This window comes from Corella eumyota, chromosome 4 (genome assembly GCF_963082875.1).
Source record: "Corella eumyota chromosome 4, kaCorEumy4.1, whole genome shotgun sequence".
NCBI classification, from domain to species: domain Eukaryota; kingdom Metazoa; phylum Chordata; class Ascidiacea; order Phlebobranchia; family Corellidae; genus Corella; species Corella eumyota.
Window position 1 is genome coordinate 11,473,802 of NC_137493.1, and position 17,563 is coordinate 11,491,364.

The following is a 17,563-nucleotide window of genomic DNA, read 5'->3' on the forward strand; positions in this document are numbered from 1 at the left end:
CACCTGAAAAAAGAATTATATTTTACCAATATTTTTTAGCAAGCATTTTTGGAGGTTTTTAAGAAATCTAGAAACAATTACAAGGTAAATGTACCTTAATAATATTCAACGGTTTAATGCAAATCATAAGACATAATGCAATTTTATTTCTAGGATGTTCAAAGCAGTACTGAGTAGGCTATTATATTGAAACTATAGTATTTTATCTTCATAAACACAAATAGAAATTTAATAAGTTGAACTTTATTTTGTTTAAAAATTGAAAAATATGTTTGTTTATTCGATGTATTCCCCACTTTTAATGATTGAGGTTTCTATTCCATCTTTATCAACAATGCGCACAGTCACAGCTGGAAGTTGCACAATAAATCTCTTCTTTAATTCACCCATGCATCGTTTTAATAACTCTACAGCCTCCTCTTTGCTAATATTGGGGTTGTGCCAGCGATCTAACAAGGAGAGAACAAAAAATGATCCATACCCATGTGCAGCAAATGGAACTTCCATACTCGAGGCAAGGTAATCCATAAAATGAAGGCTGCAGCCATCAGTTGGGTCACATCCAGCAATTAAAATATGAACAGTGTAAGGGTTGGATCTTAAGGCTTCGGCTAAGGCCTTTCTCGTAAAGTTAGCCATTCCTTTAGGAGACATTTCATAGCCATTCCTCATCTTGTAAAGTTGTAAATTTTTTTGAATGTATTCTGAGAATTGGCTGGCGTCACCTCCTTCTCCACACACTGACATGACTGTGTTTTTGCCCAGTGTTATCATTTTGTCTTCATCTTGTTTGAAGATTACAATGCTTCTAGCAGCCGATGTGTCCGATGCCAGTAAAACAAAATCTTGACCCTGGATTCCAATAGAAAATTCCATCTTTATATAAATGTTTTTTATATTAACCTATTTACAAAAGCAATTAACTTAAAGGTCAATCTGAAAAAGAAAATTTATTTTACAACATTTTGATACTTAATAACGAAAGATTCTTGAAATTTTAAAAGAAGTAACATAGTTTTTGTTAAAACATTTTTAATGAACATTTTACTCATGGTAATGTATTTTATATTCTATGTCTATATCAAATAATAATGTTCTAATAGCAGAATAAGCACACATATTGCAGGTCACAATATAAACAATAAATATGCCTATCAATGTCATTGTTTTTATTTCCACAACTTTTTAATGGACATGTTTCGTTCCGTATCTTTTTGCATGATCTTAGCGACAGCCATCTCAAAATCTTCTTGAGTGACGTGAACTCGACGTTCTCGAAGAGCGTACATCCCCGCCTCAGTGCAAACTCCCTTTACTTCTGCTCCAGAAGCTCCCGGCATTTGCTCTGCTATCTTCCTAAGATCAATCCCTCTAGTGAGGTTCATCTTTCTAGAATGAATTTTAAGAATATCTAAACGTGCCTCCTCATTTGGAGGAGGAAACTCAATTTTTCGATCAATTCTTCCTGGTCGAAGTAAAGCAGAGTCCAAAATGTCGATACGATTTGTTGCCATGACAACTTTGATATTTTGGTGAGCTTCAAAACCATCCAGTTGATTTAGAAGTTCCAACATGGTTCTTTGAACTTCCGAATCACCTCCTCCCGATCCTCCCTCCATCCTAGACGATCCGATAGAATCAATCTCATCCATGAAGATGATAGATGGAGCATGTTCTCGGGCCATCACAAACAGCTCGCGAACCATTCTCGATCCTTCTCCAATAAATTTTTGTACAAGTTCCGATCCTGAAACCCTGATGAAAGTACAATCAGTATGATGAGCAACAGCTCTTGCTAATAAGGTTTTTCCTGTACCAGGTGGACCATACAAAAGAACTCCCTTTGGTTGAGCAATACCAAGTGCCTCAAACAATTCTGGATGCTTGACTGGTAGTTCAATTACTTCTTTGATCTCCTTAATCTGTTTATCCAATCCTCCAACCATTTCGTAAGTGGAATCAGGAACTTTTTCCACCATCATCAATGAAACCAATGGATCGACCTTATTTGGCAAGATCTTATGAAGAACATAGCTGTCGCTCCGAAGAGCAACCCGACAGTTGGGTGTCACATCCTCTATTTTGATTGCTTTGTCAATATCCACAACAAATTTTCCCTCAGGATGAACCTTAACCAGAACTTTCTTTTTATCGATTGGTTTAATTACTTCGCCCACATAAGAACCTTGCTCTTGTAGCAATTGCAATTCTTCACGCAGCATTCTTACTTTAGCGTTAAGCTCATTACGTTGTGCTTGGAGTCTTCTAACATTTTGAGCTTTTTCGTTGACTACAACTTGCAAGTCTTGAATCTTAATGTTGTAATACTGTTGAATCCCAGCCTCCATATGAGGAGTGTCAATTTCCATTTTGGAGACATAATTGGCAAGCTTTTGAATAACTTGAGATTCTCCTTTGGCCGCTTCAACCTTTGTTTTCTTTTGCGTTTGAAGCATTTCGGTTTTTGATTTTGTTAACACGTCAACTCGCAATGAATTTGGATTGGAAACTCCGACGTCGTTTTTTGTATCTCGCTTTGTCCGCTTCTTCGGACTTTCAACGGATTTGGATGGGGATGTATCCTCACGCTCAGGAGATTTTAAATCTTGACGTATATTTTCTTGGCTTGGATTTGATTTACGGGACCGTTTTCTTGGAGATGTAGTGCCTGATTTCTTTTTAGCTCTACCAGCCATATGCTAACCGAATCAGCAATAAAGCCCTAGATTATTAGAGCCCATTAAAAGTAAATAGATTGAAATTAACGAAGTTCCAAATTAAGTTACTTTATTGTTAGTTGCTGAGAAATTTTTCGAACTAAATAGCATGATTTTACACAATTCGTGGCTCCACCTAGCGACTTCAACAACTAAAATATTTGTATGCTTTTTGATAATTTAAAATTATTTATTTTAAAATAAATTTGAATATATTAATGTAATTAAAATAAATAAATGTTTACAAAAATTTAAAAAAGGGTAGTAATTGGTAAAAAAATTTACAGAAATAATATTTTGCTGCTGGTAACGTTACCACTACCATAAACGATTTTCCTGTTTGTTTCTTTTTGTTTAGGTTTCAGTTAAGAGAATTGGATGTTGCGCTTGTTGGTGATAAGATAAATCACGCAATAATCATTTACTTACTAGATATGGTAATATGATGACTACATCTATGAAATAGACAGATAAACAACCCTTTTAGTTGTAGTTTATTTTTAATAGGCTGGTCTGCCGGTCTCTTAAGTGTTACGATTTTTTGTCATCTAGAGCTTTTTAAGTAATTTTAGGTATTATTTAAAAATATATCTTGTAATTTATTAGTTTTTTAATTATGTTTCATTCCATATTTGATGACGACCCATTCTTCAGGTATGAATTGTGTTTTAAATGTATAAACAATAGTTATGCTTCTATCAGTCATTATTAACCTTTGAAAATTTAAAAGACTAAATAATGAAGGATTCAAAACAATATTCAAATAAACATTTCGGTCAAATTAACATTTATTTATTAGAGATATTCAGCCTCCTATACAAAGAATGTCCTCCAGAATGTCCTATGCTGGAGAAGGAAGAAGACACACTGAGGTCAGTAATTTTAAAACAATGTATTAGGTACCTAGTAAATATACTGACTATAATAAATGGATCAAAAGGATTGAATGAATTTAACTTTATTAGAAGTCCAAATTAAGTTTATTTGTCCCTAATTATTTTGATTTAAAAATATTAAGGTATATATACTATAGATTACAGAATTTTTACTATGGATACAGAAGCCAAGTGTTCTAACCATTACATTAAGCCGCTTGATATAACATAAATTTCAAATTCATCTTAAATTTTTTACTATAACAAAATTTTGAATTACAGCCACCTGGAATGATGGCAATGTCTCCTTTTGGTGATCCATTTGGAGGAATGGGAATGGGAAGTTTATTTTCCAACATGAACTCGATGATGATGCCAAGCATGATGTCAAACATGATGAGCATGCAACAACAAAGACCAATGGTGAGTAGTTTTCACAAGATTTTTGCTCTTACTATTTTGGTGTCTATAACAGTTGCCAAATGCAAGGATCACCATTGGATTTAGATCATGTGAACTGACAAAAAGTCTTGTTTTTATAAAAACGTTTGTTTTTTAATATTAAAATGTTAATATGAAAATGTGTCAAAAACAATCTGATAAGTTTTTAAGTTTAGTTAGTCACCACCTAGAAAGTGTACTACATCATAGGCTAGACTTAATAAAAGTTTAAACCCCCTGGTGACAATAATGGCATTTCTCATTGCATGTGATAACAACTATAAATAAACATTTAATAAGCTTTACTGTTATATTGATGTGGAAAGGTATCCAGCCATATTACCGAAAACCTTTTATCTGAACGGGTATTTTCCTGAAAACTAAAATTAATAAACTCTATTTTACTGTCATTTATGTCAATTTTTCTTAAATTAAAAGGTATTTTTTGAGGATCCATTTGGTAAAGTGTTTTTTGGTGGTATGACATTATTTTAGTGTAAAAAAACTAAACATCAACAAACTAAAGCACCTTAAGCAAATACAAATTTTAAGAGTTGATTGGTGTTTATCTATTTTTAGTCAAATTCCTCGTTTCATTCATCATTTACATCAATATCTTATGGAGATGGAAGTGGGCCACCTAAAGTTTACCAAGCTTCCTCTTCAACCAAAATAGGACCTAATGGGGTAAACCATGAACACAAAATTAGTAAACTTTATAATTTTTATTCTGTATTGGATTTTTAAATATTGGTATTAACAAAATATATATGTGTAACTAAAGTATATATATATATTATATTTTTTGTTTTATATATATATATTTAAAATTATTTTGCTTATATATCAAGAAAAACTGTGTGTCATATTTAAAAATAAACAACCTATCTAGTCTATATTAATATAGAGTTTTACAAAAATAACATTACATATTTTGTTTTTATATTTATTATTAAGGCCAAGATTTAAATGTTAATCTAATAATCCTGGCAATAAACTAATCTTTATATTTGATGTTTAATAATTCACAAGAATCGATTAATATTAAGTGGTTAAAGGGATAAAAACAGAGTCAATCGGTAATTCAATAAAATCCTGTTTAATGTCAGTGTCAAGTTTTCGCTTTGATGTAAACTAAAATCAGCATGACAAATATAACCATCAACTTTTATTCAGATAAAAGAAACACAGAAATCTGAAAGAAATTCAACAACTGGACTTCAGAAAATGGCAATAGGACATCACATTGGTAATCCACTAAATGTTTTAAGTTTTTGTGTATTATAAGTAATTACAATACACATAATATACATTTTTATTACTTCTGTAAATGTAATTAATATTTATTTGCCAGTGTTGACAAGTGTTAATATTAGTGTACACAGTGTTTCTGTAACACACCTTATTTTTAATTAAATGTTATAACTGGTATTTGATTATAATACAACTTTGCTAACTTTTTGGCACTGCTAAATTTAAAATTATTTATTTGTTGGTAATGTAATTAGTGAATGAAATAGTTAAGTGAAGTAATTTCATATTTATTTTATATAAGTTTAAAAATTAAATATAAAATCACAATTTAAAGTTATTAATAAATGGGTTATTTTTATTTTCTTTTTGTATTTTTAGCAAATTTATTGATTTTTGCCCATCAGTTAAACTAAGTAAAACTCCATGGGGAAAACTTGTTACATGCGACCTAATTTGTATGCTCATTACACAATTTCCGTTTTTTTAATTACTTGAATTGTTTTAAGTTTTTAGCAGATTTTAATTTGTTTTTGCCCTGGGCAAGTAATTTTAGGTTTTAATAAGCAACCTGTTAATTGACACTTGGCAATTGGAAAGGTGTTTTTAACTTCCACGTTACAGTGATCAAAACTGTATACAACATATTCTCTATTAACAAAATTAAGCTGATTCTTTAATTTTATATTTAAAATCTTAACACTGGTAAAAGAGTCTAATAAAGATTATTATTGTTTATTTTAAAGTTCAAATTTTTTAGCCTCTAGTCATATTTTTTTACCACATTATTTTAAAATAATATTAAAAATTTCTTTTAAAGGAGAAAGATCTCACATTATAGAAAAATCACAAAACTCAAAAACAGGAGATAAGGAAGAATCACAAGAGTTCATTAACTTAGAGGAAGGTAAGCTTTCTTGAAATTATTGATTTGCCGCAGTATTTTTATTATCATTGCCTATTTATTTATTTTCGTATTGCAAAATATTAAATTATATTTCCTAAAAAATGCAAATGTAAAACGAAAATTATTTCTTTATTTTATTTGTTTGCATTTTGTTTGTATTTTTTTTAACTTTTTATGGCAAAAGTTGGCAAATTTTTAAAAAATTTACAAACCAATATTATAGAGGAGGCTGAAGAATTTGACACCGAATTTAAACAAAAAGCTCGTTCAGCCAACAACTACCATCCTTCACAGCAGCACCGCTCTATTGCGTACCATCCAGTTGAACGACACCAACCATATCAAACCACCCACCATCATCATCATCACCACCACCGTCATTCACCGTTAAACCCTTCTGCCATTGAGTACAGACCAACTAGCAGTAATGGTCACACGAGGTCACCATACAGTCGTAGCCAGAGGCGAGACCACAACCAGTAATGGTTGATTTGGTAACAAAATACAACCAGAGGTTTTTTTGACATTTTAAAACTTTTAGTAAACCTCTCACTCTAAGTAAAACCATTAAATCAACTACAACGTTTTAAAAAGTTGTTTTTTTTACTGTAGACTTTTATGTTTTTGTTTGTAATTATTAAACTATGATTTTCTACCAGTTGTGTCTAATTTGCCATATTAAAGAAAACATTTTACCGAACAGACATTTGACCGAAAACCATATGCCCAAAACCTCATTTTACTGATAATAAGACATTTTTAAACCCCTTCATTCTAACCCTCTTCTGAGAAAAGTCTTTTAATTTAAAAAATACTGTTTTTGAAATTTTGATTTTTAAGAAATGTTTATTTGGTGAAATGTTTTTGATAATATGGCTAAGTACTCAATTTCCAAGTAAGTCAGTTTAAATAAAGGGTGTGCTATTCAACTGTTAATTGCAATTATTTACCTAAATTTTAGTTGTTTGGAATTTTGCTGTAATAAGGAAGTTAATTGCAATATTTATTTTAGTTTTTATGATATGAAACTTTTTCTTTCGGTGTTCTTCTGAAATAAAATTTCCCATTTTACTTTTATTGTTGATTTTGCTTTCAATAACTTAATCTTATTTAAACCCAGTTTAGTTTCTTTACAAGTTTTGTAACGTAAAAGTTTAGGAATTATATTTTAATTTTACACTAAGTTGTGAAAGTTAGTGCTGTTACGAAAAGTGTTATAGGATAAAAATAAACATTTATTCTAAGTAGTTTGTTACAAAAAGGTTCTTATTTTAAACTTTACATTTAAACTGGTGTAATATAATGTAAAAATTTAACTTAAAAATACATTTTTCAAAAGTTTACCGTAAGTACTTTAGGCACTTATTACTGTAGCTTATTGTGCATAAGCTAACCTCTCATTCACATTAAAAACAATTAAATTTAGCTATTACACATTTGGTGGGAATTATTTTTGTTATCGTTTCTTGATTTCACCAAAACCTTATATTAACTCCTATTTTGATATGTCTTTTAATCTTAAACTTGTTTTTAAAATCTGTGGTTTGCTTTTGACATGGGATTCGATTCTTTGTTATTCTTTTTCAAACTAGTTTTTTATGCCTTTCTACAAAGTAGTTGTATTTTGGATTTTGGAATTTTAATTTTTGCTTTACCGTTAATGAAATTTGAATTTGATTTAAAGAAATTGCCGTATAATATAATTATACAGTGAATTCACCTGCGTGGTTATCTTAAGAATTTCTAACCAGCAGACGAGCAATTAGCTAGTTAAAAAAAAACAATTAACTGTCTTTAACTTAAAAATAAAACCTTCCGATTGGGTCGACGGAGACCGCTACAAATTGGTGACTGCCCTCTGTGATTAAAGTGTGAGAATTCTAACAATCAGGACTTGTAGCACCTGACTCACGCTGTGAACATCGCAAAAATGTTGGACGCAATACTGTTTGGATTTATTGTCTTATATCAGCAAGCCCGTGTTGACCATACCAACAAGAAGATCTTCGTCAACGAACAATAAGTACCCTTTTTATTTTTGTATATTATGAGTATATATTTTTGGTGTTTTATGTAGTGTATAATTATATTGTATTTAACGATTATGTTACCCTCTTTATTTTCTAAACGTAATCAGTCTAATAAGAGAGTTGTATCTTTTCGTGATAATGTTGATTTTAATTTTCTGGTAATGATGTTGACTTAGGTTGTAATGGCACTAAAAAAATGTTAGGTGGGGCAACGCGATATCGTAGGGTAATTTATTTTAACCGTTGACCAGCCTCTTGACCCAACCATGGCATCTACCTTTACCTTATCTAACTTACACCCTACCCATGCTGTTAAATCTGTTTTTGCTAACTATTTATTTCGTTTACCCTATACCTCTGAGACTTTGAATTATTCTTTTCCCAGTTTTTTTTATGTTACGAACTATGCCTGATGATCAAACTGGACAACCTCGAAGAAAATTTCTGTAGCCGCGGGAAACCCACCGCACAATCGTTTTTATTTACCGAAGTTTTCGAAACGTTTATGATGATAAAGTTTATTTCTACTTAACCCAGTAAATTGTGGACATTCTCAAATAACACTTTAATTGTATTACTTATCACATGTTTTATATATTTGATTATCGCTCACACAATTCTTTTCTTATTAACACGGGATCTGTGTATAGGATTTGGCCCGTAAATAAACTTGAACTTATCTACTGATTTTGCTAGAAACCTGCTGTGTCACAAACCTACAAATGAGTGTGTGGAATTGTCAAACGTACCTGTAACTGATTCCTGTTTTATTCCGCGTATGTCGAGAAAAATAAGACCTTTTAAAAACTTGGGCAAACACTGTCAGGACTGTACACCCCATTGCGTTGATTTACCTTTGTCCAACATCTCGATATCAAATAACCCATCATGTTCTGATCATTCTGGATGCATACAGATGATCCATGTTCTTAATGATGAAGAAAAACTTACCGAGAAGGACGTGAAAAATTTAAGCACCGGCAAAGTACCGAGAATGCAAAAGTTAAGTGAGGAGAAAATAACTATTAAACCGGCAAAGGCCGAAGTTACATTAATAAGCACCGGCAAAGTACCGAGAATGCGAAAGAAAAATAAAGAAGAAATAAATAATATATCGGCAGAGACCGAAGATGAATTACGAAGCACCGGCAAAGTACCGAGGATGCAAATAACAGAAGATCTTAATGAAGAAATTATGTCATTGGCGAATGACAATACATGTGAAATTTCTAGTTCTAGTCAGGTCAAGAGTCTTACCTCTCCTAAGGAAGAGAGCTCTAATGAAGAACCTTTCATAAAAAACACAAATCCTGATTTGTCCACAAATGCAATTTATAATAATTGCCCATCTGACGTGTCTTTTAATATTGTTACCGAAGCAAACTTACTTGTTTACCGCGACAACACTGCTCTGACTATGTCGACGACAGGCCGTCGTATCAACAAACTAATCTTTTCCGTTTTCTTACTATTGTTTCATTTTTTTACAGTTTTTGACTATTTTATCACACCTATTTATTCTAGGCCCTCTTTACCTTATTCCGAACCAAGATTAATGAAAAATTAAACCCAAATTTAAAACCTAAAACCCCTCTTGAAACCCAAAATCGCACACACCAGAGGCGTAAGCGGTCAGAAAGGGGGGGCAAAACATGTTAGGGATCAGGTAATTCGCTTAAAATTATCTGAGAGTATGTAAGGAACATTATATTTTTTGCCATTACCGCTTAAGCTTTACTTCGTATTATATTGTGTCGCTCGTATTCGTATGTGTTATTGCTATTGTAATGTTTTCTACTACCAAAAAAATTAAATAAAAATGTTAAAAATCAAATAAAAAATATGACACTGTATATTTTTCTTCACTTTTAAAAAATAATTAGTAGATTGTATTTTTCTTTATGCTTATATCGTGTGTATTTTTTTCATTTTTGTTACCCCGGGCTCTCCTTTAGCTGGGATGATGTAGCTTATTGTGCATAAGCTAACCTCTCATTCACATTAAAAACAATTAAATTTAGCTATTACACATTTGGTGGGAATTATTTTTGTTATCGTTTCTTGATTTCACCAAAACCTTATATTAACTCCTATTTTGATATGTCTTTTAATCTTAAACTTGTTTTTAAAATCTGTGGTTTGCTTTTGACATGGGATTCGATTCTTTGTTATTCTTTTTCAAACTAGTTTTTTATGCCTTTCTACAAAGTAGTTGTATTTTGGATTTTGGAATTTTAATTTTTGCTTTACCGTTAATGAAATTTGAATTTGATTTAAAGAAATTGCCGTATAATATAATTATACAGTGAATTCACCTGCGTGGTTATCTTAAGAATTCCTAACCAGCAGACGAGCAATTAGCTAGTTAAGAAAAACGATTAACTGTCTTTAACTTAAAAATAAAACCTTTCGATTGGGTCGACGGAGACCGCTACATTACCTCAAGGTTTTTTCCTACAAAAAGATTTATCGTCATTTCTATTAATTGTACTTAATGCAGGAAATTCAGATTAATTTTTGGCGAAATACTAGCTCTAATTGTGCTTTTATTTATGTTTTAGTTTTTGGAGAAAATACCCTAATTTAAACAACTTAGCCATTTGATCCTTTACACCTGAAATAGCCGGACATCCTTATATGGCAGTAGGAAACACGTGACCCAAACATGACGTCAAAAACTACAACTCGCAATGCTTACAATGAGCGCTTGAACGAATTCGCGGTATAAACTTTGTGGTAATTTAAGTTGGGATAAAAATCTTACTTGCTTACTGTAAATACAAACTGTTTCCTAAATACGCAACATAAACAAGTAAGTATACGGCTAAATACAAAATCAATTGATTACATAGATTTTCGTATTTCCGGTTGGGATATATAAAATACTTCGTTTCAGGAAAAATTGGTTAGTTATAAATCGTACTGTATACTTTTATTGAAGTTTTTTTTTTGGTTAGAAATGGCTGGTGCAAAGGCTTTGAGAAATAAAATAAACGACGAGTTTTTAACTTGTCAAATCTGCTTAAACATTTACGTTGAACCAGTTTTGTTAGAATGTCAACATTCGTTTTGCAGATCTTGCGTCAGTCAGTGTTTACCCACAATTTCAGGATCGTTGCACTGTCCGGTATGCAGGCAAAAGACAAGCATTCCGAAAAAGTTAGGATTGGCAACACTAAAAAAGAATTTCTTTTTGCAGGTAATATATTTATATAAATATTTCATAAATTATTTGTTGCGGAACTTTACGTAAGAATTTAAAATGCAAAATCGAAAATTAACTTATATTAGAAGTGGTTTATTTACTTGTATTTTTTATTAGAGTTTGATTGACGCTTTTACCGAACGCAGAAATTCGATTGCCTCCATCATTTCAAACAATGACGTCACTAACGTAGGCAACGCGTCTCAAAATGATGCCATTACGAACGATAGAGTTAGGTCATCTAACAAAAAACGGTAACTTTTTTATAATTAATTACTTTATATTTTCTAACTTTTATTCAATAAAGTTTTATTTTATTTATAAGTAAAATTTATTTGTAGTGCCTTTATTTAAAAAGCTTGTTTTTGACTTTAGGCTACACTTTATTTATTTAAAAAAAAAATTGAATTATCTTTTTTTACATTTTCTTAAAAAGCACTTTAAATATTTAACACATGTTGTTTTTTACTATTTTTATGTATGTTTTAGCCCTGATATGTGTTCTTTATATTTCTATTAAATTAATCTACTTTTTAAAAAAACTTGTACTTTAATAAATTATAAATTCAATTAATTTACGCAGATCAAGAAAAAATAAAAAATTATGCGAAAATTGTGAAGAAGACAAAGGTGTTGCTGTTTCAAGGTGTTTAGATTGCACAGATTATTTGTGTCGTGATTGTGAACTAGTTCATTGCCAAACCAAGTTTACTAGAAAACATAAGGTACTGTTTAAAAATTTTAAATCAACTTAAATATCCATTTTAAAAAAATTTAAAAGTAACTTAATTTATCTTTAATTAAAAAAAAACAAAGATTCAAATTATATATACTTTAAATTCTCAAAAAATATAATATGATATTTAAAATACCTATATATTTTTTTAGGTTTTTTAATATAAAAAGGTTTATTTGAAACATAAAATAATGTTACCAGATAATTTGCATCAGTTTATATTCAGGTTGTTAAATTATGTGAGCTTCGAAATGGTGATTACAGTTCAGAGATTCAAGCTAGGGCGAAAGTTTTTTGCTCAGATCATCCAGAAGAAATTTGTCGGCAAATTTGTGAGGATTGCTTCGCACCTTACTGCCACGAATGTTTAACTGTTAACCATAAAGATCATACAACTAGAGAACTAAAAGGTATCAAATTTATAATATTTTTTATAATTAAAATTTTTATTTTTTAAAAATATATCATTTTAGCATTTTCGTTTCTTTTAAAACAGATGTTATTGCTCAAGAGAAGTCAAGACTTGAAAAAGTTTTGAAGAATTCGACCGAGGAGGAGAATAACAATACTGAAAACTTAAAAAAGTTTATAAAAGAAAGAGAACATGAAGTTTCAGAAAAGAAAAAGGCAATTCAAGAAATTCAAAAGAGAACTAAAGCTATTGTAGCTGCATCTAAAAGTCACGAAGACAAATTAATAAAGGTATTTTAACATGGGTTCAAAAAATCTTTATAATATATGAGAGTGTTTATAAAATATGAGACCCAGCTTTTTTCGAATAATGTTTTAAAACCTTTTAAGTTTTTACCCAATACTGAATGCTTATTGATTATACTATTCTAATGTAGGCAATAAAGGCTGTGTCGAAGTTAAAAAAAAATTATTTAACTCATCAAGAAGAGCAATGTAAATTAAAGTTGACAGCCATCCAAAATAAAAAAGAAAATTTAAAATTGAAATTTGATGAAGTTATGAATTCGGGAACTCCAATTGAAATTCTCACTCTAAAAACTGATATAGATGATCTGGAATCTGTTATTGAAACTATTAATAATACAATAAATAAACCAGAGGATACACATAGTAAGTAGGCTAAATTTTTAATTTAGACTTTTAATAAAAACTTGGTATATATAAATTTGTTATTTTGTTAATTATGTAGCCCATTTGCTTATTATTTTGTAAGTGCAATAACAAATTTTTTTTTTGCTTCATTTATAGGATGGAAACTTTGTCCTGAAGTTGATGAAGCAACATCTTCTTCTCTGTTGGTAAAAATAAAAAGTACATTGAAATCATTAGTAGGATATATGGAAAGTGAAGGTAAATTGTTTATTTAAACAAGTAAATATTATGAACAAAAGTCTGTAAAAATAGATGCTTTTTTGTTGTCTTACTTACAAAGTTTAATTAAAATATTATCCATACTTTAGTCATTGAATAAAAATATGGTATTTATTCTAAGAAAATAGGTTTTAGTAACTGGCTTAGCACTATACTAAATCCACAATGTTATAGCTAATTGTAAATAAATGATTTTAGGTTTTAATACTGACCTTCAAGATTTTGAAGACGTTGTAGTAGGAAAGGATTTTTCTACAACATCATTATCAACCAATAGTGATTCGCCAGTTTTGAAGCAAAATAATATTTCTGCGAATGATGGTTATTGTTATATGCAGTCATGTAAGAAATTAACTTATTATATTTACTCAGGACAATCTTATTTTAATTTTCAGTTGCACTATTAAATTATTTTATAAAATTTAAAAAAAAAATGCAATGAATACACATTAAAAAATTGATTGAATATAAAATTTGTTTAAAAAGAAGCTGGTTATCTTGGATAATTATTTAAAACAAAAAAATAATGCTAACATTGTTTTCCTTTGTAACATTTTGTTATCTAAATTAAGTGTTGCAAAATGATGGCGACAATGTACAAACAACAACGAGTGGAAGTAGTTTTAATACAACTGATGATGAAAATAATGAGATGAATGGAATGTTTCAGAAAATGAACCCAGTCCCCAGAAGAAGAAAAAATATCACTTCAGGTAGATATCATTTATAATTTTAAACCTTAATTAAATTTTTACTATTAGCCCGCCCTAGAGGTGGGATTTTAATTGTCGCAAATTCAAGCCAGTTTGAAAATGTTCTGGTTTGAGCCCAATGCCACACTACTCATCCTTGAGCCTGGCGGTAACCGACAGCTCAAAACATGTCCCAATAGCACTTCCTTTTTCCATAAAAATACTAAAAAGGTGATACAAAAAAAAAGTTTTAATGATATACTTTTATGTTTAGAACTAATTAAAACAAGCAGTCCAGGTGAATCTCCTAGTCTTAACATGATGAGAAAATTTCCTCCAAAAAAACACACAAATAAAGCAAACGATGAATTAGAAGTTGCCGGCAAAAAACAAGAATCTTTTAAAACCAGAAAAAATGGAACAAGTGAAGCTGTTGCTGGTTGTAGCAAGCAAGAAAACAAGACAAAAAACAATGTTATTCAATGGAATTCAAGAAGCAAAAGCATAGATCGTTGTAAGTTGAATTATATACCTCAAATGTATTTTTATGAAATACATTATGTCATAATCTGATTATAAAAAAATTATATTTTACCAAGTACGAACCCACTTAATAAAACTTGAAGCTTTGTACATCTGAGATGTATATTGTTAAGCATATGTAAACTTATTTTTAGATGTAGATGAAGTAATTCAAACTGAATCAACACGTGGTCGTCCTAAATCATCCTTACCTTTGGAAGCTGACAATAACACTCCTGTGCCTAAACAAAGAGGTCGCAAACGACACAGAAGCTTGCCAGGAGCTGCAAACTATTCAACAACCCGAGCAATTTCAACTCCATCAGGCAGTATAAATTCTCTTTTGTCTTTAGCCACATCCCCTGTTGCTGCCTTGGCAGAAAAACCAGCCCGCTTGGGAATATACAATACACCAGATCCTACATCCAATGCCGCAGTTGCATCTTTAGCCAAATCAATTGCAGTTTCACGACCAAATTTAGACAATGGACCTACCGAGATTTATACTGAAGTTAGATCAAGTTTTGAGCAACATGGAACTAGCAATGTTCTTGTGAAATCGTTTCAGTTCAATGGGAAAGCAATCACTTTTAAATCCGCACCAAAATTGTCCTGTACACAAAATGGTCAGATTATATCTACAGATTATAAAGTAAGTGTGGTAAAAACTAAAGCTTCCCTTTGATCTTTTTTGTTTATATTTATCTTCAATGTTGGAAGGTCAACTCCATGGCCTAAACATAGATTAATGTTAGTCCCCCTGCCCAGTGTCAAGTTTAAAAATTGTTGGGCATTTTGCTAGATAAAGAACTTAATTGCCCTAATCTTAGCAACAGTTTGTACCCTTTATAGCTCCTTACTTATGGTATTTAAGAATAGTATCAAAGCCTCAGTATTAAAGAAGCAGAGATTGAGCTAAGGACTTCTTTAAGTCTAGTGTTTTGACGACTACTGTGCTGCAGGTTAAAATACTAACAAATGATAAACTCAATTTTTTCTAGGCACAGCGATTGTTTTTGTTTAACTCTGATGGTACACTAGCAACTTCAATAAAGACAAAATGTAATGGAATCAAGTCATTGCATCCCATCAGTGCGACTTCCACCAAAAAAGGAAAGCTGTTAGTTGCTTGTGGTGATGCTATTTACAAGTTTACAGCTAATGGAAAATTTAACAAGTAATGGTAGCCTGTCACTCTAATAAGTTCTTTTATACAACAACAAACTGCATTTTATATTAAATTCATTTAAAATTCTAAATATGTTTTTTAGAAAATTTGGTAGTGGCTGTTTTAAAAAATGTTGTGGAATTGCCACTGATCCTAGAACAGGAAAAATAGTCGTTACAGATATAGATAAAAAGTAAGTGAGCATATTTAAATATTTATGGTATGTCTACTTACTATTTTCAGAGATGTAAAACACATAAATAAAAAAAATTATTCAAATTTTAACCAAGAAATTTTGTTAAGTGTTATTGTTGTTAAAATTGCAGATGTGTTTCTATACATGACAGTGAAGGAGGTCTGGAACGAATTTTCAAAGGGGGAACTTCACCCGCTGATGGAATATTTGGCAGTGGGGTCTCAGGTCCAAATACTAAAAACACTGATCTTAAATTGGAAACCCCATATTTTGTCACAGTTAACAAAATAAATGGTAACATCATTGTCTCAGACTGGGCTAATAATGATGTTAAGGTAAATTAAAGTGTTTTAAATATTACCAAAAAGTGCTAGTTAAAACGTGTCAAAGTAATATATTCTTAACATTTAAGGGGTTTTAAATTGATTTATAAATTAGTGCCTATTCTATTTTAAGTATTTTTAAGCATTTTAAATTTTTTTGTTTTTAAACATTAATTAATATTTAGGTTTTTGACCAAGATGGAAATTATTTGACAAGTTTAGGTTTGTATTGCTCTTCCTCTCACTCCTCCCACCCCTTCTCCCCTCCTGCTGGAGATGAGTTTAGCAATCCAGCTGGAGTTTGTTGCGATATGGATGGAAATATCTTTGTGGCTGACCATGGCAAAAACAGGGTGGCCATGTTTAATAATAACTGGCAATTTCAAAGGTAAATGTTTTATTAATTTGACTAAATAATCGTCACTATATTTCCAACTAAACGGCAGCGTGGTGTAGTGGTAAGAACACTTGCTACACCACACATGAGGTCGTGGGTTCAATCCCCACTGTTCTCATGCTGTAGCGCCCTTGAGTAAGGCGCTATAAACGGTGTGAACTCCTGCTGAGCCAGCACTTGATCAGCAGTATAATTATCGGGCAATTATAATCTATAATATCCCAAACTGCCACAGGCAACTCGGGACTAGGTCGGAGTAACTGATGTTACTCCATTTTTAAGTCGCGCATTCTACTTTCCCATCGAGGATAAAGATATATACAAAAAAAAAAATATGCTGTAGTTAAATTTAAAAAAATACATTTTTTAACATACCATTGGCACTTTTGCCTTTTATAAATATTTGTGTGTAAAATACCCTTCTTTAATTTTTTTAGTCCAAAAACTAATAAAATATTAAACTTTTAGATTTATTGCCACTGATAAAGATGGACTGCAAACTCCTTGGTCACTTGTTGCAATCACAAACAAAAGGTTATGTGTTTCAGAATACTGGAGCAGAATTATTAAAGTGTTTCCCTATTAATTTACAAGTAAACAATATATATATAAATAATATGTAAAATTAAAAAGCCTTGAAAAACCGTTGGTTGTGGTGTGTGGGTAAATTATTGTGCGCATATATTAGTTGTAAGTTGTGTATATAGGGAAGGCAATTGACAAGTTAAACTAATCACTCAAGTATACAATATGTAAATT

At 30.8% G+C, this 17,563-nt stretch overlaps 4 protein-coding genes across 4 annotated transcripts; 2 read left to right on the forward strand and 2 right to left on the reverse strand.

The window, feature by feature from the left end:
- Positions 1-3: 3 nt before the first annotated feature.
- On the reverse strand, positions 4-996 carry LOC145749489 (proteasome subunit beta type-2-like). Its single transcript, XM_082565266.1, has one exon. The coding sequence runs from the start codon at positions 874-876 to the stop codon at positions 277-279; it is 600 nt and encodes a 199-aa protein (XP_082421392.1). The 5' UTR covers positions 877-996; the 3' UTR covers positions 4-276.
- Positions 936-2,810, reverse strand: LOC145749483 (26S proteasome regulatory subunit 8). Its single transcript, XM_082565259.1, has one exon. It carries the CDS (start codon positions 2,694-2,696, stop codon positions 1,170-1,172), a length of 1,527 nt encoding a protein of 508 aa, XP_082421385.1. The 5' UTR covers positions 2,697-2,810; the 3' UTR covers positions 936-1,169.
- Positions 2,811-3,162: 352 nt separating this feature from the next.
- LOC145749488 (uncharacterized) lies at positions 3,163-7,906 on the forward strand. The gene is made up of 7 exons (XM_082565265.1): positions 3,163-3,371; positions 3,517-3,589; positions 3,875-4,015; positions 4,613-4,720; positions 5,210-5,282; positions 6,105-6,191; positions 6,415-7,906. Exons 1-7 carry the CDS (start codon positions 3,334-3,336, stop codon positions 6,672-6,674), a joined length of 780 nt encoding a protein of 259 aa, XP_082421391.1. The 5' UTR covers positions 3,163-3,333; the 3' UTR covers positions 6,675-7,906.
- A 3,274-nt stretch (positions 7,907-11,180) lies between these two features.
- LOC145750835 (uncharacterized) lies at positions 11,181-17,390 on the forward strand. Its single transcript, XM_082566909.1, has 16 exons — positions 11,181-11,420; positions 11,544-11,626; positions 12,016-12,151; positions 12,389-12,572; positions 12,659-12,864; positions 13,011-13,245; positions 13,384-13,485; positions 13,705-13,848; positions 14,079-14,219; positions 14,473-14,712; positions 14,876-15,372; positions 15,722-15,897; positions 15,992-16,081; positions 16,215-16,419; positions 16,593-16,795; positions 17,273-17,390. Exons 1-16 carry the CDS (start codon positions 11,181-11,183, stop codon positions 17,388-17,390), a joined length of 3,000 nt encoding a protein of 999 aa, XP_082423035.1.
- The last annotated feature ends 173 nt before the right edge of the window (positions 17,391-17,563 follow it).

Bases quoted from the DNA above. Each gene is read 5' to 3' on its own strand.
- LOC145750835 (XM_082566909.1), top strand. From the start codon at position 11,181: ATGGCTGGTGCAAAGGCTTTGAGAAATAAAATAAACGACGAGTTTTTA. The intron at 13,246-13,383 runs GTAAGTAGGCTA...CTTCATTTATAG, and splicing joins TAAACCAGAGGATACACATA to GATGGAAACTTTGTCCTGAA. The intron at 13,486-13,704 runs GTAAATTGTTTA...AAATGATTTTAG, and splicing joins AGGATATATGGAAAGTGAAG to GTTTTAATACTGACCTTCAA.
- LOC145749483 (XM_082565259.1), bottom strand. From the start codon at position 2,696: ATGGCTGGTAGAGCTAAAAAGAAATCAGGCACTACATCTCCAAGAAAA.
- LOC145749489 (XM_082565266.1), bottom strand. From the start codon at position 876: ATGGAATTTTCTATTGGAATCCAGGGTCAAGATTTTGTTTTACTGGCA.
- LOC145749488 (XM_082565265.1), top strand. From the start codon at position 3,334: ATGTTTCATTCCATATTTGATGACGACCCATTCTTCAG. The intron at 3,590-3,874 runs GTCAGTAATTTT...TTTGAATTACAG, and splicing joins AAGGAAGAAGACACACTGAG to CCACCTGGAATGATGGCAAT. The intron at 5,283-6,104 runs GTAATCCACTAA...TTTCTTTTAAAG, and splicing joins GGCAATAGGACATCACATTG to GAGAAAGATCTCACATTATA.